This window comes from Lutra lutra, chromosome 12, assembly GCF_902655055.1.
Source record: "Lutra lutra chromosome 12, mLutLut1.2, whole genome shotgun sequence".
Lineage (NCBI taxonomy): Eukaryota > Metazoa > Chordata > Mammalia > Carnivora > Mustelidae > Lutra > Lutra lutra.
The window spans coordinates 59,069,299-59,092,710 of NC_062289.1; the positions used below are offsets into that span (position 1 = coordinate 59,069,299).

The 23,412-nt window shown below is 36.0% G+C and overlaps 1 protein-coding gene across 5 annotated transcripts in view; it reads left to right on the top strand.

Annotated features, from left to right (window-relative positions):
* Positions 1–23,412, top strand: part of ANKRD12 (ankyrin repeat domain 12) — a 129,832-nt gene that overhangs the window by 15,589 nt on the left and 90,831 nt on the right. For 4 of the 5 annotated variants that reach the window (XM_047696846.1, XM_047696845.1, XM_047696849.1 and 1 more), the window contains exon 2: positions 16,681–16,818. In XM_047696846.1, the coding sequence (XP_047552802.1) occupies positions 16,732–16,818 (87 nt within the window). In that variant the 5' untranslated portion in view covers positions 16,681–16,731. Of the gene's footprint in view, positions 1–8,772; positions 8,793–16,680; positions 16,819–23,412 lie in introns of those variants that run through there. The other variant, XM_047696847.1, reaches the window with a different exon arrangement.

Sequence of the window (23,412 nt, forward strand, 5' to 3'; positions counted from 1 at the left end):
TGTATGTAAACATTCTAAGGCTTTTTATGCCTGAAAATATCTTTAGGTAACCCTCACTTTTAAATAATAAATTAGTTTAATTACAGATATTACCGCATTATCTTTTTGCTGCTAGTGCTGCTTTTTGTAAGTTCTGATATCCATTTGATTTCTTTTCCTTTCAACATGACCTGTCCTTCCTCCCTAGAAGATTTTGAGATTTTTGTCTTTTCCAATTTATAATGTGTCTGAGTATAATTACGTTTCTGTCTTATTTCCTTCATTCATTCAGCCAATACTTATTCAGAAATCTGTGTGCCAGGATGTATTCCAGAAATTTTAATCTGAGGTCTTTCATCTTAATTCTGAAAAATTATTGGTCATTTTTTCAAATATTTTGTTTTCTCCATTTTTTTTTTAAAGATTTTATTTATTTATTTGACAGGGAACAGATCACAAGTAGGCAGAGAGGCAGGCAGAGAGAGAGAGAGAGAGAGGGAAGCAGGCTTCCTGCTGAGCAGAGCTCTTGACGCGGAACTCGATCCCAGAACCCTGAGATCATGACCTGAGCCGAAGGCAGCGGCTTAACCCACTGAGCCACCCAGGTGCCCCTCTCCATTTTTTTCTTTTTGTGAATTTTATTATATGGATTCTGCTGCTTCTAATTTCTTTATCTCTTAATTTTAATATTTTCCCTTTTTTTATTTGCTTGTTTTTTTTTAAATCCCCTTTTTATGTCTTCTGCAGCTATCTTCTACCTGATCTTCTGGCTCATTAATTCTTTGGCTTATCCATTCTATTATTTATCAAATTTGTGAAGTTCTTTATTTCAGCCATTATACTTTTCTACCCTGTATTTGTTCTTTTTTTTTTTTAAGGTTTTATTTATTTATTTGACAGAGAGAGAGATCACAAGTAGGCAGAGAGGCAGGCAGAGAGAGAAGAGGAAGCAGGCTCCCCGCTGAGCAGAGAGCCAGATGTGGGGCTAGATCCCAGGACCCTGGGATCATGACCTGAGCTGAAGGCAAAGGCTTAACCCACTGAGCCACCCAGGTGCCCCTCTGTATTTCTTCTTGCTTCTGTTTAATCTTACTTCATATTATCAATCTTGTCTTATCTCTTTGAGGATTTTGAATGCCTAAAAAAATTGTTCCATAATTCTCTATATAGCATACATAGTTTAGTTTTTTTTTTTTTTAAGATTTTATTTATTTATTTGTTAGAGAGAGAGAGAGCATGAGCACAGGCAGACAGAGTGGCAGGCAGAGGCAGAGGGAGAAGCAGGCTCCCCGCTGAGCAAGGAGCCCGATGTGGGACTCGATCCCAGGACGCTGGGATCATGACCTGAGCCGAAGGCAGCCGCTTAACCAACTGAGCCACCCAGGCGTCCCCATAGTTTAGTTTGAGTTTAGATTTTATTCAAGTTCAGTGGAAAGTCAGTAAAAAAATTTAACCAGGGCAGTGGTTTCATCCAATTTGTAGTTTCAAAAGATCCCTCTGCTGCCTGTCGAAGGTACATATAGGGGTGAGAGAGCAAGAAAGAAAGAGAGGAGGAAGGAAGAAGTGGGGTAAGAGTAAAAGCAATGGAAGTTATTTGTGAAGTTTTTGTAGTTAGCCTGTTCAAATGATAATAGTAACTTGGGATGGGTAGCAATCAAGATAAAAGGACATGGATTTAATTTGGGATATGTAGTAGAGATAGAGTCAACCTTTCTGGATTTTTGACTTAAGTGATGGGTAGATGGTGATGCCATTTCTTGAAATGGAAAAGATGGATGGGGGCGTGGAGGAGAAAATTTGACAGGAAAAATAAAGAATTCTCTGTAGTCCTATTTGGTTTCATATGCATGTTAGACATTCATGTGAAGATGTCAAACAGACAGTTGGATATACAAATATAGAGTTTTAGATAAGAATTAAAGGTACAGAGTTAGACGTCCTTGGCATTTAATGATACTTAAAGCCATGAATCTAGATTAGGTCATTTAGGGAGTGTGTTAAGAGAATAGAAAAGGGTCTAGGTGCTGTGAATTGTGTAAATCTGGCGATTCACAGACCTGTACCCCTAGGGCTAATAATACATTATACGTCAATAAAAATTTAAAAAAATTTTTTTCAAAGAAAGAAAAAGGTCTAGGATCTAGTCCTGAGGCATTCCCAACATTTACAAGTTCTACAGAAGAGGAGATGTCAAGAAAAAAAGTACCCTTTTTTTAAAAGAGCTTGTTCTATTGTTTGCACAATTTTCAGCATAAAACGTGTACTATACTTTGTTTAACCAGATTTTTGTAAATGGCCATTTAGGACTTCCCCACCCACCCTGCCCACCGTGTTTAGGACATACAAGTAATATTCCAGTGGACGTCTTTTTTTTTTTTTTTTTTTTAATTTAAGATTTTGTTTATTTACTTGAGAGAGAGAAAGCACTTGAGTGGCAGGAGAGGAGCAGAGAGAGAGGGACAAACAGACTCCGAGCCCACTGTGGGGCTTGATCTCACTACCCTGAGATTGTGATCTGAGCCTTAATCAAGAGTCAGACACCAGGTGATTGAGCCACCCAGGTGTCCCAGATGTCTTTTTTTATAACCTGCGCATATTTGTGTAGCACACATGTAGGATAAATTACTAAAAGTTGAGTTATTAAGATAGAAGACTGCATTTGTATTTTAATGACTCAACCAAATTCCTTTCCAAAGAGGTTATCCCAATTTCATCACCATCAGCAATGTATGAGTATTCAGGTTTCTCTGAACCCTTGCCAGCACAGCTTTAGTCTTTATCAAGTCTTTTTAGTGAAAAGGTGTCTCATTATTTTATAGTTTTAAAATTATGAAATGGATTTGAATACTTCTATGTGTTTTCTTGTTCTTTAAACTGCCTCTTTGTGTCTTCTGTTTGTTTTTTGTTTTGTTTTTTGGAGCTAAGTTGTCTGTTTTCAAGTGATTTGTTTAAAACTCTTTGATTATTAGTCCTTTTCCATTTGTGTTGGAAATGTTTTCATTTGTTGTCTGATTTTTGTTTGTGATATTTGCATTTCTAGTTTACAGGTCTTATTTAGGATTTCTAACAAAATGACTTTCATCTCTCATATCACATTTTAGAAAAGCCTACCTATTCTAAAGAATTTTTTCGAGTATTTTTTTTTTTTAAGATTTATTTATTTATTAGCAGAAAAGAGAGCATGAGCACAAGCAGGAGGGACAGAAGGAGAGGGAGAGATAATCTCAAGCAGACTTCACACTGAGTCTGGAACCGTGTAGGTCTCCATTTTATGACTCTAAGATCACAACCTGGGCCGAAACCAGGAGTCAGAGGCTTAACTGACTGTACCACCCAAGCACCCCTCTAGTATTTCTGTGGCTTAATTTTTATGTTTATTTCTTTGACCCAAATATCAACATTTTTAACTTGCCAAATTATTCTAAAATTTATTTGGTGAGAATTGGAAAGGTAATTTGGCAAAAGATGATGGACCAAAATTTATTATAAAGCTGTACAAAAAAGTATAAAAAATAAAATACTCAAATGCAAAAAGCCCCCAAAACTATAGAATATTGGTACAAGTATGGAAAGACCAAGTACTGAAACAGACTAGAAACCCAGACTAGAAGACAGGTTTGGGTACATAAGGGAATAAGAATGAGATTAAAAATTGGCATTACAGGTAGATGGGAAGAGTTAAATGTCAAAAGAAGTTAAAGGAAATAGCAGTGAGTATATTTTCTGATCTTGAAGCAGAGACAGTTTAAGCCTAAAAGAAAAAGAATGATTCATAAGGAAAATGCAAGCATAAAAATGTATTTTTGGTAGTATGTTGTACAGTCTGGGCACCTGTGTTCATAGCATTATTCACAGTATTCAAGATGTGGAGACCACTTCAGTGTCTGTCAGTGGATAAATGGATAAACTAATTGTGGTATATACATGCAGCGGATAGAGTATTAGTTCAGCCTTTGAAAGGAAGGAAATTCTGACACATGCTGTAAGATGGGTGAACTTTGAAGACATGCGGAGTGAAATAAGCTGGTCATAAAAAAACAAATACTATAAAATTTCATTTACACATGGTATGTAGGCAGTTAAATTTATGGAGACAGAAAGTAAAGTGGTGGTTACCAGTGGCTGGGAAAAGTGGAAATGAGGAGTTATTGTTCAGTAGGTATAGAGCTTCAGTTGGAGCATGAAAAAGTTCTGAAGATGAATGGTGGTGATGCTTGCACAACACTGTGAATATGCTTAATGCCACAGAACCATACGCTTAGAAGAAATAACAAGTGATTGAGGATGTAGAGAAAAGGGAATCCTTGTGCAGTGTTGGTGGGGGTGTAAACTGGTGCAGTCACCATGGGAAACACCCTAGAAAGTCCTCAAAAAATTAAAAAGAAAGCTACTCTATGATTCAGCGATTCCAGTTCTAGGTATCTTTCCAAAGAAAGTGAAAACACTAACTCAAAAAGATTTATGCACTTCCATGTTTATTGCAGCATTATTTGTAACAGCCAAGAAACAGAAACAACCTAAGTGTCCATTGATAACTGAACTAATGAAGATGTATGTGTGTACAATGAAATATTATTCAGCCCTTAAAAGAATGAAGTCTTGCCATTTGCAGCAACATGGTGGACCTTGAGGGCATTGCACTAAGTGAAATAAGTCAGAGAAAGACAAATATCTCATATGATCTCACATGAAATTTAAAACAGAACAAAACCACAGAGCTCATAGATGCAGAGAACATATTGCTGGTTGCCAGAGGTGGGAAGTGGGGTGTAGGCAAAATAGGTGGAAGGTAAGTCAGCTTGTAAACAGATGGCTTCACTGGTGAATTTTACCAAACATCCAAATAAGTTAATACCAATTCTTCTCAAACTCTTCCACAAAATAGAACAGGATGGAATTCTTTTTTTTTTTTTTTTTAAGATCTTATTTATTTGTTTGACAGAGATCACAAGTAGGCAGAGAGGCAGGCAGAGAGGGGGAAGCAGGCTTCCCGCTGAGCAGAGAGCCCGATGCGGGGCTCGATTTCAGGACCCTGGGATCACGACCTGAGCCGAGGGCAGAGGCTTTTACCCACTGAGCCACCCAGGCGCCCCCAGGAGGGAATTCTTCCAAAATAATTTTATGGGGTCACCGTTATCGTGATACCAAAACCAGGTAAGATAACATAAGAAAAGAAAAGTTGCCACCGCTATCCCTGATGTGAATGTACATACAAAACTTCTCAACAATTATGAGCAAACCAAATTCAATGGTACGCTAAAAGGATCATACGTGATGATCAGATGGAGTTATTCCAGGTATATGGGGATGGATCAACATTCTCAAGTCAGCCAGTGTGATATATATAGCACATTGAAAAATGAAGGGTAAAAGTCATATCTCAATATATGCAGAAAAAGCATTTGACAAATTTCAACATCCAGTTACCAAAAAAAAAAAAAAAATACACTCAGCAAAGTAGGTAGAGATGGAATGTGCCTCAACATAATAAAGGTCCTATGTGACAGGCTCAGCTAACATCAGAGTCAACTATGGGAGGTTGAAACCATTTCATCTGCAATCAGGAGCAAGACAGGGATGTCCATTCTTGCTGTTTTTTTCAACACGGTATAGGTAGTCCTAGCCAGAGCAGTTAGTCAAGGAAAAGAAATAAAAGACCTCTAAATTGGAAAGGAGGAAGTGAAACTGTCATTGCAGATGACATGATAATATATATCGAAAACTCTACCAAAAAACTGTTAGATCTAGTAAACGAGTTCAGTAAAGTTTTGGGATATAAAATCATAAAAAATATGTTGCATTTCTGTATACTAATGAACTATAAGAAAGAGAAATCAGGAAACAGTCCCATTTACAATTGCATCAAAAAGAAAAAATTACCTAAGAATAAATTTAACCAAAGAGGTGAGGCCCTATATATTGAAAACTAGAAGTCATTAATGAAAGCAGTTGAAGATGACACAAATGGAGACATATTCTGTACTGATGGATTGGAGGAATCAGTATTATTAAAATGTCCATACTAGCCAAAGCACGCTATAGATGCAGTGCAATCCCTATCAAAATGCCAGTGGCATTTTTCACAGAAATAGACAAATTGTAAAATTTCTTTGGAATCACAAAAGACCTCAAGTAGCCAAGGTAGTCTTCAAGAAGAACAAAGCTGAAGGCATCACGCTCCCCGATTCAAACTATGTTACAGAGCTATAGTAATTAAAACAGCATGTTACTGGCATAAAAAGAGGCACAGAGGTCACTGGAGCAGAATAGAGAATCCAGAAATAAACTCATGCATACGTGGTCAGTTAATTTACAACAGAGGAGGCAAGAATATACAAGGGGAAAGGACAGTATCTCCAGTAAATGGTCTTGGGAAAACTGGACTACTATCTTATACCCTAAGCAAAAATCCACTCAAAGAGCATTAAGTCATGGAAATTCCATAAATTCTAGAAATTCTAGGAATTCCATTAAAAAATTCCTAGAATAAAACCGGTGTGAAGTCCTTGACACAGGTTTTGGCAATGATATTTTGAATCTGACGCCAAAGGTAAAAGCAAAGATAAACAAGTGAGACTACATCAAATTAAAAAGCTTCTGCACAGCATAGGAAACCATCAACAAAATGAAAAGGCAACCTACTGAATGGTAGAAAATATTTTTTAAATCATATATCTGATAGGGACTGATATCTAGAAGATATAAAGAACTCCTACAACTCTAGCAAAAAAGAAAACAATGCAATTTAAGGGTGGGAAGAAGATCTGAATAGACGTTTTTTCCAAAGAAGATCTGCAAGTTGCCAACAGGTACACAAAAGGATGATTAACACCATTAATCATTAGGAAAATGTAAATGAAAGCCACAATAAGATACTGCTCACACCTGTTGGAATGGCTGTTATTAGAAAGACAGGAAGTAAGTATTGGTGCAGGTATGGAGAACAGGGAACCCTCCTCGTGTGCTGTTGGTGGGAATATAAGTTGGTGTAGCCACTATGGAAAATAGTATGAAGGTTCCTCAAGAAATTAAAATAGAACTATCATATGATTTAAGAATTCCACTTTTGGGCATCTATGCAAAGAAAACAAAATACTTGGACATCTATATGCACTTCCATGTTTATTGCATTATTGTTATAATAGCCAATATATGAAAAGAACCTGTTTGTTCATGGATAGATGAATGGATAAATAAATTATGGCACGTACAATAGAGAAGGAGAAATTCTTCTTCTTTTTTTTAAGATTTTATTTATTTATCTGACATAGATCACAAGTAGGCAGAGAGACAGAGAGAGGGGAAAGCAGGCTCCCCGCTGAGCAGAGAGCCCGATGCGATCCCAGGACCCTGAGACCATGACCTGAGCCAAAGGCAGAGGCTTAACCCACTGAGCCACACAGGTGCCCTGAGAAATTCTTTTACACTTCAAGGCTTTACAGCTGGACTAAGAATTAAATTTATGTGAGACAGATTAACAGGAGAAAAGCTCAAAACTTTGTTATGTGCTGATGGAGGCTCAATAATGAAATGAGATCCAAGAAATGGGCAAGGCAGACAGTTTTTATACTTTTTAGACAAAGACAGTAAATTTGTGAGGAATTGAGAGGATGAAGAAAACATGTTTGGGAACTTTATGTAGTAGGAATTTTAAGTGAAATTTGGGCTGAGGTAGTAGATTTATTTCTACAGCTTTTTCATTTTTGAAGTCCCTATCGCTGATGATAAGGATGCCTTTTCACTTAGGTCAGGGAAGGTGCCTTTTATATGGTAGATATATTTCCTGCATTCACACACACAAAAGAGCATAAGTATCCGTCCATGCACTTTCCCAAGTAGCTGCAATTCAAAATAATATGCTGTTGTGGTAGATTTTGGGTGGCCTTACCTTGGCCCCTACAACACATACACACACACATGCGTGCGCGTGCACATGCACACACACACGAATATCATTCAGCAATAAAAAAAGAATGAATTTGTGACAACATGGGAGCTCCATAAGGACAGTTGTATTAAATGAAATAAGTCAGACAAAAAGGCAAACACTGTATGATCTCTCCTAAATTTGGGATCTGAAAAAAAAAAAAAACAAAACAGCAACAACAACTGACAAAATAAAAGTTCATGGATAAAGACAATAGTAGTTGCTAGAGGTGGGGGTAAATGGTGAAGGGGGTCAGATGATTTAAAATAAAATTAAAAAATAAAAACAGTCAAATAAATCATAAAGATGTAACGTACAGCATGGTGACAGCATAATGTACAGCATGGATAATACTGTATTGCCAATTTGAAAGTTCCTAAGAGTAAATCTTAAAATTTCTCATTATGAGAAAAATAATTTGCAACTGTGTATGGTGACAGATGTTAACTAGACTTATTGTGATCATTTCACAATATATACAGATACTGAATTGTTATGTTTTATGTTTGAAACTAATGTAATGTTACATGTCAATTATGCCTCTATAAAAAAAAATAGTAAATTCTATATTACGTATATTTCACAATTTAAATTTTATATATATTTTAAATTTAAGTTATATGTAATTACATATGCATAGTTATAATGACTATAATTTAACCATAATTTAAATTATTATAATTTAAATTTAAATTACATGTAATTATGTATATAAACAGGCATACTTCATTTTCTTGCACTTTGTTTTATTACACTTTGCAGACATTGCCTGTTTTTTTTTGTTTTAAACAAATTAGATGTTATGGCAACCTTGTATGGAGCAGGTCTGTCAGTGCCATTTTTCCAACAGCCATTTGCTCACTCTGTGTCTTTGTATCACATTCTGGTAAGTCTTGCAGTATCTCAAACTTTTCCATTATTTGTCATGGTGTTCTGTGATCAGTGATTACAACTCCAAACTCAGATGATGGTTAACTGTTTTTAGCAAGAAAGTATATTTTTAATTAAGGTATATCCATTTTTTCAACTTAATAGACTACAGTACAGTGGAAAACAACTTTCATGTGCACTGGAAAACCACCTGGAACTTTTTAAAATTGAAATAAAAGTCACGGGCACCTGAGTGGCTCAGTGGGTTAAAGCCTCTGCTTTCTGCTCGGGTCGTGATCTCGGGGTCCTGGGATCGAGTCCCACGTCGGGCTCTCTGCTCGGCAGGGAGCCTGCTTCCTCCTCTCTCTCTGCCTGCCTCTCTGCCTACTTGTGATCTTTCTCTGTGTGTCAAATAAATAAAATCTTAAAAAAAGAAATAAAATCTACATATGATTCCTATTTTAACCATTTTAAAGTGTACAGTTCCATGGTTTTAGGTACATTCACAGTGTTGTGCAACCATCACCATAACCTAATTGTAGACCATTTTTAATTACCCAAAAGGAAACCTGTTTTCCCTCTACTTCCAGCCCCTGGCAGCCACTAAAGACAGCTTTTTAAAAAGTGGTGTTTATCTCCCTTCCCAGATATTCTGATTCAGTAGTTCTAAAGATAAAGCTAGACATCTGTATCTTAAAAACAACAACAACAAACCATTCTGCTTTGCTTCTGGTAGTCAGGTAAGTTTGAATTACCAGGTGGCATAAGCCCAAAAGAAGAGCATATTTTGAGTAGATTGAAATGTTCTAGAAGCAGTAATGTGAATTAAAGAGGATCTCATCAAAGCTAAAAACAAATGCCAACACAGTTTGATTGTCTTTAACTTAAAAGTCGGTTTTAGGCAGGGTTGAAGTGAGGGAAATAAACCATTTTATAAAATGTCAGCTTGTTGCATCTGTGTTTAGATTTCAGTTAACTTTTACTCCATGCGGTCTGTATTCATCCATTGCTAAGTTTTGGTTTCAGTACTTTGTTCTGCTTATTTCCTCTTGGGTGTTTTTTCCCCTGACTTTTTTTTGTTTTAGAACTTCTACTTATCTTAGCCCATTTAGAGGAAAGCTTCCTCTCTTCCTGCCACCAATATCTTAGTAAAAGTGCTTTTAAAGGATGAGTACTAATTGCCAACTAGGTATGGAGCTGTATGTAGTAGTAAAGCTAAGCATATTTGATAACTGGGAAAGATTTGCTGACATACCTTTTTGTTTTATAGCTAGAAGCTAAAGACGAATTCTAGTATTTTGTGATATCCCTGTGAAGAATTTTGGAGTCAAACTTATAATTTGGAAAATAGAGTGACTAGACTTATAATTGGAAGATAAAGTAACTAGAGCTAACAAAAAATAATGTTTAAAGCATTGATTCTGAGGGTCCACTGCTCACTGAATGCTATAAAACTATAAAGTGATCTCAAAATACAGAATTTTCTTAAGTTTCTTTAAAGGAATACTTCTGTGGATTTTCACTTTTACTTTATGTAATCTTTTATGTCCATAGCATGTAACTTAGATTCCATCATCTACTTCTGTTCTCCAAAGTTCTCTTCCAGCCATACTACCAACTATGGGTGGTTTTTTTGTTTTGGGGGGATTTTTTGTTTGTTTGTTTTTTGGGTTGTTTTTTCCCCCCTCTCCTCCCTATCTTGCCAATAGTCTACCAGTAGTCTTTTTTTCTTCCTGGATTTTTTCCCTTTAACCCTCACTCGTTTCATCATGTTGAGTAGCTTTTCCCTACAGACTGCTCCTAGGCTTCTTTCCTTCTTGATTAGTTTTTCAAAGCATTTCCTCAATAAAGTTTGGCTTTTTTCTATGGGCGATTTTGTACTCTCTGCTAGGAAAATAAAGTTCTCTCCAAATTGTTAGCCTTAGGATGAAGAGTAAGTCATAAACAAAAAAGAGCAACTTACTACAGTTTCCTGAAGAATCAGTTTTGTTAATTATACTAAGACTGTCAAGCAAAACTTGATTGCAGTTACCTCAGCCTTGAAGAAGGATGCTTATCTTTATCATTATTCATGTTGAGTTAGCTGTGTTGTTTGAATCTGCCCTTCTTGTTATTAAATTATAACTTAACATTAGTTTAGTCTAGACATTGCTACTGGCTAAATTAGTTGTACTTCCTTGGTTAAACTTTACATTGTAGGTAGTGATAAGCATTTTTATCAATAGTTCTTAGCAAATTTCCAGGAACTGGATTTTTTAGGTATGCATGCATTGTGTCCCAAAAATGCATCGGTTGGACTCCTTTTGCTAAAGCAAATGCATATGTAATCCAAAAAAGTGTGCTTATAGAATATTTTTCTACTGGAAAGAATGAGTAAGGTAGATGGATACCACCTTACATAGGTCAAGAGATTAAAGATACAGTAGTTTTCTTACAGTTACGTGATTCTCTTCCTCACCCCTCACCTCTCCCCCCACCCCACATGAGAAGCAATTTCTAGAGATTCCAATGAAGAAGGCTTTGAAAAATCAGTTTGGAAAATACTTTTTAAAGTTCTACTAAAAGGTAAAGAATTGTGTAAAATTACAGTCGTTTTTTACTTACAATCTAAAAGAAATACAGTCCGTGGTTTCAGGCTTCTTTTAAGACTGTTTTAAACTTAAAAATCTAGGGGCGCCTGGGTGGCTCAGTGGATTAAAGCCTCTGTCTTCAGCTCTTGTCATGGGATGGAGCCCCATATCAGGTTCTTCTGCTCAGCAGGGAGCCTGCTTCCCTTCCTCTCTCTCTGCCTGCCTCTCTGCCTGCTTGTGATCTATGTCTGACAATAAATAAATAAAATCTTTTAAAAAAAAACTTAAAAATCTACAGAGGGCAATAATTGAGGAAGCAACAAATTTTCTGTCTAGAGTGGAGGGAAAAATAAACTTCCAGAGAAGCCAGTGTTAAAGGTGATAATTAAGAGGCAGTGACCAGAAACTAATAGTTGCTGCATATACTTTCCACCAAAATGGAAACAGATTAATCAAAGAGAAGAAAGCTGTGGAGCATTTATGGCATAGTAACAATCAGTAGAATAAAATAAATATGATACCGGTGTTTGAGTGCTTTTTAGGATCAATTTTGTAAGTTAAAGTACTCTCACAAAGAGTTATCTTGTGAAGAAAGGAAATAACAGTTAAAAAAAATTTTAATGATACTCTCTGGCTGCTTAATGTAGGTATTTTTAAAATTAACATGATATCTCACACACCCATATGCATGCATTTAATGTAAACATATGTATGGTTTAATATGGTAGAGAAATACCCGGTCTTAGATTATGAAATGAGTCCTTATGAGAACTTTTATAATACCAGCAAAAATACTCACTAATTTGTTTTGAAATTTTCCTAATGATAAGAACCACTGGGATACTTATTAAAAGTACAAATTCTTTGTTCTATTTCAACCTATTAAATGTGTATTTTAACAAGCATGCCAGGAAATTTTTATTAAGTAGGGCTACATTAAACTGAAAACCTTTTGCACAGCAGAGCAAACAGTGGAAAAGGCAAGCCTTTGGAATGAGAGAAAATATTTGCCATACATTAAGGGATTTATGTCCAAAATATGTTCAACTCAGTGGCAAACAAACTCAATTTGAAAATGGACAAAGGACCTGAACATTTCTCCAAAGAAGACACACAAATGGCCAAGTAAATGAAAAGGTGCTCAACATTACTAATCATAAGAGAAATGGAAATCAAAGCCATGATGAGATCTCACCTTATACCTATTAGGATGGCTGTTACCAAAAAGACAAGAGATAGCAAGAGTTGGTGACCATATGGTGAGAAAGGTCCCTTATACGCTCTTGTTAGAATGTAAGTTGGTGCAGCCTCTGTGGAAAAGAACATGGGGGTACCTCAAAAAAAAATGTTACTGCTATTGGATCCAGCAATCCCATTTTTAAGTATATATCTAAAGGAAATGAAATCAGTACCTCTAAGTGATATTTCTGCTCATGTGTTGCCCCATTAGTCGTGATAGCCAAGTATAGAATCAGCCTTAATGTCTGTTGATGAATGAATGGATAAAGAAAATATGGTGTTTGTATTTACAATGGAATATTGTTCAGCCATTGAAAAAAGGAAGTCCTTCCATATGAGCCAACATGGATGAACTTTGAGGACATTACATTAAGTGAGATAAGCCAGAAACAGAAAAATAAATAAATACTGTATGATCTCACTTATGTGTGGAATCTAAAAATGAACGTACAGAAGCAAAGAGTAGAATGGTCGTTGCTGGGGATTGGAGGAAATGGGGAAATGTACAGCATGCATAGTTAATAATGTATTATATTTGAAATTTTCTAAGAGTATAGACTTCTGTGCTCTTTCTATACACACATAAATATTATGTGATGTGAATGTTTTAATTAGCTTGATTGTGGTAATTGTTTCATATATATATGTATACACACACACATATATGTATGTATAAATATAGAAAGTTACACTTTTACACCTTAGATATATACGGTGTTTATCAGTTATACCTCAGTAAAGCCAGGGGGGAAAAGATGATGAGGTGTGATGAGAGTGTACATTCTTGCCTCATTGTTGATCTTAGGAGACAAAGCATTCAAGTTCTACTCTGTCACTGGGAGTTGTTTGCCATGAGTATTAACTTTTATCAGATGCTTTTTCTCTATCTGTTGAGACTATCGTTTTGTTTTGTTTTTTTCCCGCTTTTAGTCTGTTAACAGAGTGAATTGCATAGATCGATTTTCACACAATAAGCTGACCTTCAGTTACTGGGATAAATCCCACTTGTCATGATGGATTGTCCTTTTTATATATAGCTGAATTTAAATTCCTAATATTTCATTGAATATTTTTTGGTATATGATCATGAGCTTTTATATTGATCTGTAGTTTGTGTCTAAGTAGGCTCTGCACACATCATGGAGCCCAACCTAAAGCTTGAACTCACAACCCTACGATTAAGACCTGAGCTGAGATCAAGAGTCCGGCAGTTAACTGACTGAGCCACCCATGTGCCCCAATTATTTTAAATTTATTAATATTTGTTTTTGACCCATGACATGGCCTATCTTGGTGAATATTATGTGTGCCCTTGAGAATGAATAATTTCCTGTTACTGGGCAGATTTTTGTACAAATGTCAGTTAGATCCAATTGACTCGAATTGATGGCATTTTTCAGTTCTTTTTTATGCATTTTGATTTTCTGTCTTATTGAGAGTAGTTGAAGCTTTCATCTATAATTATGAATTTGTCTATTTCTCCTGTCAGTTTTGTCAGTTTTTACTTCCTGTATTTTGAAGCTCTGTTGCTAGTTGCATACACATTTAGTGAACTGATCCTTTTATCAGTGTGTAATATGTAAAATTCCCCTTTGCTCTGAGATCTGTTTTGTCTGATATTAATGTAGTTACTCTAGCTTTCCTTTGATTAGTGCTTGCATGGCATATCATTTTTCCGTTCTTTTACTTTTAACCCAGCTGTATTATACATTTGAAGTAAGTCTCTTGTAAATAGCTTATAATATGGCCATTTCCCCCTTTCCTTCTGATAGTCTCCTTTTTTTTTCTTTTCAATTTTCTGTCTACCTATCTATCTATCTATTTAATTCTAGCTCAGTTAACGTACAGTGTTATAGTAGTTTCAGGTATACAGTCTGACAGTCTTTTTAAATTGGTGTGTTTAGTCCATTTGCATTTCATATCATTATTGGTTTGTTTAGATTAGGTCTACCGTTGTTTTGTTTGTTCCTTCTGTTTTTCATTCCTCAGTTTTTCCTTTCCTGCCTTCTCTTTGGTTATTTGTACATTTTAAGATACTCAGTTTTAGTTTACCTGATGTGATTTTGATTATCATTTGTATATTCGTTGCTCCAGCAGTTACATTATATAGCATGGGCTCAGAACCTAAATGTATATTAAATGTTTAATATTTATGGATCAAAGTAATATTTTTAGAATCTAATTTTGATTTTGATTGTTCTGAGATTTTCCAAATAAAGTTATTGAAAGACAATACAAGCTTTTTCTGACATACAGTCCATTAATAGAATATTATTGCTATGTATAATTTTCTTAAAAATATTCAAGACAGTACTACATTCACCAGTAACTTGCTTTGCTTGATCTACAAAGGAGATAATGCTTAATCTTTATAGTTTCACCTAGACTAATGCCTGTTGATATTATGCAGATCCATTTTGCTTTTGAGTCAGAATTTTTCTGTTTATATATGACTCATAACTGTAACTCTGTAAGCTTTACACAAGGCTAGATTTGAGGGTGGTGCTATGTTTAAATGATTTCAATGGTTATAGTTGAAACAGTTGAATGATCCCAAGGTAGATTGTGCATCATGTGTGTAGTATCAAAAAGATTTCTTTCTTCAAGTTTATTTCCTCCTCTATAAATGAAAGATCTTAACTATTTGAATTCTGGCAGTTTTTTTCTGTTGGAATGTATTCTAATTTGGCTGTTTTCAGATTAATTTAATAGAGTTTTGATACTTTACAAGTTAAGTCATTCATTTAAGGGATTTGGGGGTTTGTTTCACCTATTGAAATCAAACATTTTAAAGCACCAGTAGAACAATTTGAAGAACACAGAAGATGTTATTAACCCTCTGTTCAAGGTGTCTGGGTTTTCATAATTCACACAGATGCTAGAACTTAGCTTACTTAGACCTGTAATATCCATCTATAGGAAATTTATTGCATGAAATAATTAAAAATTAGACTTAACAGTCATTCTGCTTAATGTTGTGGTCTAAGTAATGCTCCTGTTGGCTAGCAACTTCAGTCTGTCCCAGTGCTATGCAGTAGAGCTCTCTGTCATAATAGAAATAAATATATGTCTGTATTGGACCGTAGTTACTTTAAATTTAGTTAATTTAACTTTCAGCAGCCACATGTAGCTAATGGGTCATTAGCAACACTGGTCTAGTCTCCTAGCTTCCCTTTTTGTATGTAAAACTCCCTTCTTGGAATTTGTATGCATTTCAAATGTAAGCTCGTATGTAAGCATAAGCTTCTAAGAAGACTATTGACCTGCTGCAGAACAGGAAACAGAAGACTGATCAAATTAGAAAGAAAATGGTATATGACATGATAATTACAATATGATAAACATTAAGCAAATGAGTAGGTTGATAAAATGACTAACTGCCTAGGAATGTCTGGGAGTTGAGTGAAGAATAAACACTCGGGAATTTTAAGTAGAAATGGTTTCAAAATTTAATTTAAAAAGAAATTAGATATTATAAAATTGCAATCAAACCTATTAGATTCCTCGTTGGGTCTTTAGAAGTAAATTCCAGAGCAATGCAGAACTACCAGAGAATCTGCTACAACCTTCTACCTCTAGAAACAGGCTGAAATTACAAACCCCTTGTTACTGCTTTCACTTCTACTAATTGTTGTTCCTTGGAAAACTGCATATTAGATATTAGTTTAGAGAAGGTGGGAAAAAAATCTAAAAGTATTTCTCTTCCTTTCAGAGACGAGCTGAGTGGACTTTAATTAGATGCTCAAATTCTTTTTTTTTTTTTTAAAGATTTTTTATTTATTTATCTGACAGAAATCACAAGTAGGCAGAGAGGCAGGCAGAGAGAGAGGAGGAAGCAGGCTCCCTGCTGAGCAGAGAGCCCGACACGGGACTCGATCCCAGGACCCTGAGATCATGACCTGAGCCGAAGGCAGCGGCTTAACCCACTGAGCCACCCAGGCGCCCCTAGATGCTCAAATTCTTCAATGACAACTTAATTTAGGCCAGGACTTATAGAGACAGAGTGTAACAAATTGCATTAATCGTGGTATATACCTTTAAGTAGGTTTCATTGCGTATGTATACAAATAACTCTTATATATCCATTCTTTACAGATCCAGGATGAGAAGACTGATAAAAGAAGAAGCTAGCTGAACAGCTATAAGATGCCCAAATCTGGGTTCACAAAACCAGTTCAGAGTGAAAATTCTGACAGTGACAGCAATATGGTAGAAAAACCATATGGAAGAAAGGTATATGATTATACTAAAGATGTGTTGACTCTTTTGAAATTGGGAAAAACTCCCCATTTAGTATTTTTAGTAATTACCCATAAAATAAAAAGCAGTTGGATGCCAGATAAATCCAAACCGTTTATCTAAAACCTTTAGAATAAATTGGATTCCTAAGAAAGAGGTTGTCTTTCATTCGCTGAGATAACACAGTTACTAATGTGGCATATTTACTTAAATAATCATTGAAATAGTGTGGGGAAAAAAAAAAATCCAAGACCTCACAATCATTTGGCATTTCTTTCTCCACCTCCTGACCCCCAGTAGCAAAAAACACATACACAGTAGCAATTCCAATTTCCATGTGTTAACCTTGGATAAATTTACAACTTTTCCAGCCTCAGTGTCTCTCTCTCTATTGGAGGACACATACTTCAGAGAATTGTTGTGACGGTGAAATGGCATTAAATATGGTGCCTGATGCAATACTTGTTACATACTATGTGCTTAGTAAATGTTAATAGTTTTTGTTGTTTATTATTAGTCATTGCCAAGGACCTGTGATTCTTTTTATGTCTATCCTTCATTCCTATTTAATTTAGGCCCTCAAAACCTTCATTTAGATTTCTGCAGTTGTCTCCTAACTGGTATCAACTCTCCTTTATCTAGTTAATTTTATACATTATCTTTGGATTTTCCTTTTTGTTTTTTTGTTTTTTCTTTTAAGTCTTTTCCCCCCTAAGTCATTTTCTTATTGAAGGACACCTGAAATGTTTCCGGTTTTTGGCAAATATTAATACATTTGTACACAAATTTTTTTTAATCACTTTACTGAGGTATAATTTATATACCCTTAAAATTCAATCATTTAGTGTATAATCCAGTGATTTTTAGTAAATTTATAAAGTTGTTCAGCCATCATCACAGTCCAGTTTACACCATTTCCTTCATTGCTAAATGATCCTCATGCCCATTTGCATTCAGTCCCTATTTCCACACCAACTCCCAGTCAATCCCATATCTGCTTTCAAAGTCAGGAATTTTAAGTTTACAGACTTTGTTGTTTTCAAAAACTGTTTTGGCTATTCAGGGTCCTTTACATTTCCAGACAAATTTTAGGATTAGCTTGTCAGTTTCTACAAAAAACCTACTGGGATTTTTATAGGGATTTTATTGAATAGATCAGTTTGGATAGTATTGATGTCTTAACAGTATGCCTTCCAGTCCATCACCCCAGACTATCTCTGTTTATTAAGGTCTTCAGTTTCCCTGAGCAATACTTTATAGTTTTTAGTGTATAAATCTTTCTTGCATTTCTTTTGCTAAATTATTAGTGTTTTACTCTTTTGCATGCTATTTTAGTTAATTTCTTTATGGATTTTTCATTGCTAGTGTAAGAAATACAGTTGATTTTTATATAGTGATCTTTGTATTCTGTGACCATACTGAATTCTTTATTGATTCTAAAAATTTGTGGATTCCTTAGGATTTTCTACAGATGTAATCCTGTCTTCTCCATATAAAGATAATTTTACTTCTTTTCCAATATAGATACCTTTTTTTTTCTTGCCTGATTGTACTGGTAATCTCTTTTTGATTAAAATGATTGATCCATTTACATTTAATATAATTATTTATAGGGTTGGTTTTATATCTGCCATTTTTCTCTGTGTTCTTTTGTTTCATATTCTTTTTTTGTTTTTCTCTGATCTGTGCTGCCTTTTTTTTATTCTAAATATTTTTCAGTGTACTATTTAAATTTCTGATTTCTTAAACTTCTTAAATTTCTGATCTCTTGAATTGTAATCTTAAGAGGTTGCTCTCTGGATTATAATATGCATCTAACTATTCAAAGTTAATATTGACTGAATTCTAGTAAAATATAGCAGCTTTGTTCCTGTACAGCTCCATTTCCTCCCCCCTTTTGGTGTATTTATCTATAGATTCAACATTTGTTATCAACCCCAAAATAGACTGTTTTATTCAGTCTTTTAAAGAAATAAGAAAGGAGAAATATGTATTCATGCAGTTCTCTTTGCCTACCAATTTACCAGTTTGGTCACCTTTAATTTCTTCTTCTTTTAGACTCAAGTTACTGTCTGGTTGTTATTTCCTTTCAGTCTCTAAGAATTTCAGTATTTATTATAAGACAGATCTTTAGCCATGATTAGATTTCTCAGTCTTCATTGCTCTAGGAATATCTTGGTTTTGCTATATTTTAAAAACAGCTTTATTGAGATAAAATTCACATACCATATGATTTACTTATTTAAAGTGTACAATTCATAGTCTTTAGTATATTTACAGAGTTGTGCATTTATCTCTACTATTGATTTTAGCACATTTTCACCCAAAAAAGAAACCCCCGTCTATCCACCAGTGGTCACTCCTCATTCATTTCCCAACTAGCACAGGCCAAGGCAGTCACTAATCTACTTTCTGTCTTTGTGGAATTGCCTATTCTGGATGTTTCATACAAATTGACTTACAGAATTGTGGTCTTTGGTGACTTCTCAAAGGGCAGTTTTGTTGGATATAAATTTCTTAGTTGACTTTTTAAAAGAAAATGAATATCACCCTACTTTCTTGCTTTAACTGTTTCTACTAAGTCAGCTATTGTTTTATACCCTTGTAAAGATGATTTTTTTTTTTTCATTGCGTCTTTCTCTTTGACTGTCACATGCTTCGGATTCCCCTGTATTCTGTTTGGGGTTTCTTTTTTTTTTTTTTTTTTTTAAGATTTTATTTATTTATTTGACAGAGAGAGATCACAAGCAGGCAGAGAGGCAGGTAGAGAGAGAGGAAGGGAAGCAGGCTCCCTGCTGAGCAGAAAGCCCGATGCAGGGCTCGATCCCAGGACCCTGAGATCACGACCTGAGCCGAAGGCAGCGGCTTAACCCACTGAGCTACCCAGGCGCCCCTGTTTGGGGTTTCTTGAGCTACTTATATCTGTAAATTAGTTTTCATGAAATTTGGAGTATTTAATTTACTGATTTTTTTTTTCCATCTCACATCTGCTTTTAAACATTTCTTTTTTTTTTTTTTTTTTAAGATTTTATTTATTTATTTGACAGAGATCACAAGTAGGCAGAGAGGCAGGCATGGGGGTGGGGGTGCAGGCTCCCTGAGAGCCCAATGTGGGGCTCGATCCCAGGACCCTGAGATCATGACCTGAGCCAAAGGCAGAGGCTTAACCCACTGAGCCACCCAGGCTCCCCTGCTTTTGAACATTTCTAATACATTTTCATTCATTGCTTTTCAAATCCAGTATTTCCATTTGGCCCTTTTTGTAATTTTTCTTCATTAGTATTTTTTATTTGATAAGTCATTTTTGTCATACCTTAATTTTTTAAATGTTTTATTTCTTTATAATAACTGTCAAATCTAGTATTTGGGCTTAGAGAGTTTCTACTGAATACTTTCATCCTTGCTTTTTTGAATGTCTTAATTTTTATTGAAATCTGGACAATTTAGGTCATATACTGTAGCAGTCCTGCAATTCTGGTTCTCCTTATTTCCCACCTGAAAGTTGTAACTGTTGCTGAGTTTTTTAATTTATTTATAACAAATGTTAGGAATTTATCTGCAGTATTTGTCTCAACCACTGGCATCCATTTTTTTTTTTTTTTTTTTCTTTTTCAGTCTTGCTTCCACAGGGTTATGCCTGTGTCTGTGTAGATTAGTCAGCAGCAATTGATTGGTCAGAGGTTGTACTCAAATATCAGGAGCCAGTAAGACTTCCACCTTCTGCTGGCAGATTCGCCTATGTGTTGGGGAGTGCATTTATTATTCAGGCATTTTTGTTTTGTTTTGTTTTAAGATTTTATTTATTTATTTGATGGAGCACAAAGAGGCAGAGCAGCAGGCAGAGGGCGAGGGAGAAGCAGGCTCCCAACTGAGCAATGAACCCAGTGCAGGGCTCGATCCCAGGACCCTGGGATCATGACCTGAGCCAAAGGCAAACACTTAACTGATTGAGCCACATAGGTCCCCACGTTCAGGCATTTTTGAATCTGCCCTGGCATTTACTTTCTGTTGGGCTCATCCAGGTCTTCCCTTTGCTTGTGTGCAGTCAAGGATATGTAGAGAACTTGGGCCCTCCCATATTGCCTCTGCGTGTACACACAGTCTCCCAGTCAGTGAGGGATATATAAATTACAACCTTAGGCTAATAGGATTACGTGTTGTGCCCCTTCCAGTTGTTTCCTACCCTGTTTGCTATTTTTATAAACAGTGCAGCTGGGTGTGGGCTTTTCCTTCTATACCAATTCAAGTTACAGTCTCCGTCGGCAGAGACGCTGCTTTCATTGCCAGCCCCACCCCAGTAGCACTTCATGCAAGCTAAGCATCAGCCAGGGAATGAAAGCATTCCCCAGGCAAGAATACCAAAGACACTCACTGTTCTTATCCATAGTTAAGCTGTTATTCTTGAGGGGAAAAATGCTTCTCAATTTGTTTGCTTTTTTCAATTTCTAGAGACTCGAAGTGGTTGTTTTTGACAATTGTCTAGATTTATAGTTGTTTCTTGGGGAGGTAAGTTTCCAGGATCTTCGCTCCACCATAGATAGGTTTCCCCAAATGTATTTTAATGCACTAGATGTGACAAATCTTAAGCAGAATGATTTCATTATTAGAGTTATCTAACAAACCTTATATGGGATTCCTAGTGTGTTATGTACTCTTTTATGACCATAAGAATAAAACAAAAGGTGGTTAAGGCATAATTTAAATCTTTATGAAGACTCTTAACTATACTCTGTTTGTCTGAAATGTTTTGCCCTCAGGACCCCTTCAGCATAATCAAAGATCCCAAAATGGGGTGCCTGGGTGGCTCAAATGGTTAAGCGTCTGCCTTTAGCTCAGGTCATGATCTCCAGCTCCTGCGATTGAGCCCCACATTGGGTTCCCAGCTCATGGGGGAGCCTGCTTCTCCCTCTCTCTCTGCCTCGCCCCCTGCTTGTGCTCTCTCTGTCTCTTTCTCTCAAATAAATAAAATTTAGGGAAGAAATAATCCAAAAAGCTTTTTTATATGTGGGTATATCTGTTGATATTTGCAATATGAGGGGCGCCTGGGTGGCTCAGTGGGTTAAGCCTCTTGGCCGTCGGCTCAGGTCATAGTTCTCAGGGTCCTGGGATCGAGCCCCACATCGGGCTCTCTGCTTGGCAGGGAGCCTGCTTCCCCTTCCCTCTCTGCCTGCCTCTCTGCCCACTTGTGATCTCTCTCTGTGTCAAATAAATAAATAAAATCTTTAAAAAATTTTTAAAAAAGGTATTTATAATATCCGAAATTTGAACTGAGAAAAAATTAAATGTATATTAACTAGTTTAAAAAAACAGTAAAACTGTCACATTTACACACATATATTTTTATGGAAAACAACAATATATTCCAAAACAAAAAATATTAGAAGTGTCCTTTGTTTTGCACATGGCTTTTAATGTCTGATTTAACAGAAGCCTACCAAATTCTCATCTGCTTCTGCATGCAGTATATTTAGATTATCACTTGTCATGTCGGCTCTAGAAAACTCTGGTATGTATTCTTGAGAGAATGACCAAGGTGCAGTAACAGCTTAGGATTATTCTGAGCATATTTCTGACCTTGGAGATGCTCTGAAATGGTCTCAGGTACCATACTTTGAGAATTGCTCTACCATTTTATGAAGCACATTACTGGAAGTACTGAGTATACAATGATGGGACAAAACGGAAGTATTGAGTGTACAATGATGGGACAAAAAGGAGAGAAGCAGTCAGCTGTAGAGAGTTCAGGGATGGTTTCACAATAGTAAAGATAATATGCATTCTCAAGGATGGATGAATATGTGGCCAGCAGGAAAGTGGAAGCAGAGGGACAGTCCAAGATGTAAAAAAGACATGAATCTGAACATTACAGTAGTATATATAAAATTAGGATGTAGCCTGTGGATGATGGAGGGTAGGAGATGAACATTAGACGGGGGCTGGTTCATTTTGGCCTTATGTATCTTGCCAAGGAACTTGAAATTTGTTCTGTAGCCATTGAGTCAAAAGCGAAGGGCCATGGTAGAGAGCAGTTAGTGTTACTTTAAAAATCCAAGCAAAGGCAATCTGGACAGTGGCTATGGGGGTAGAAGTTGGCAGATCTAAAAGATGCTGAATGAATTAAACTTGAGTATGTAGAAGGAGTAATCTGCGTCCACCCTGAGGTTGATTGAATTATTACTCCCTGAGAAAGAATCCAAGAAAGGAAATGGCTTGTTTTGAAAAGAATGTTTGGTTTGTACTTGTTGGGTTGGCCACTGGCACATCCAACTGGAAGTATTAATAGGCAGTTCGATATAAATCCAGAGCTCAGAACAGCTCATTGGAGATAAATATATGAGGATTGGTAGAAAAGTAACCTTATCATTATGGAGATGTCACCCAAAGAGAGTGGAGTGAGAATGGGGGAGATATACCCTGAGGAATTCAAATCCTTTAAGAGTCATCAAGAGACAGGAGATGAGGACAGAATCAGGAGAGGCTAAGCAGAGAATAGCTAAGGGAGTCTGTCTGTATGCCACATTCCACAAAGGTTAACAACAGGAAGGGTGAGGCCATTGGATTTTCAGTTGAGATACCTAAAAATGACTT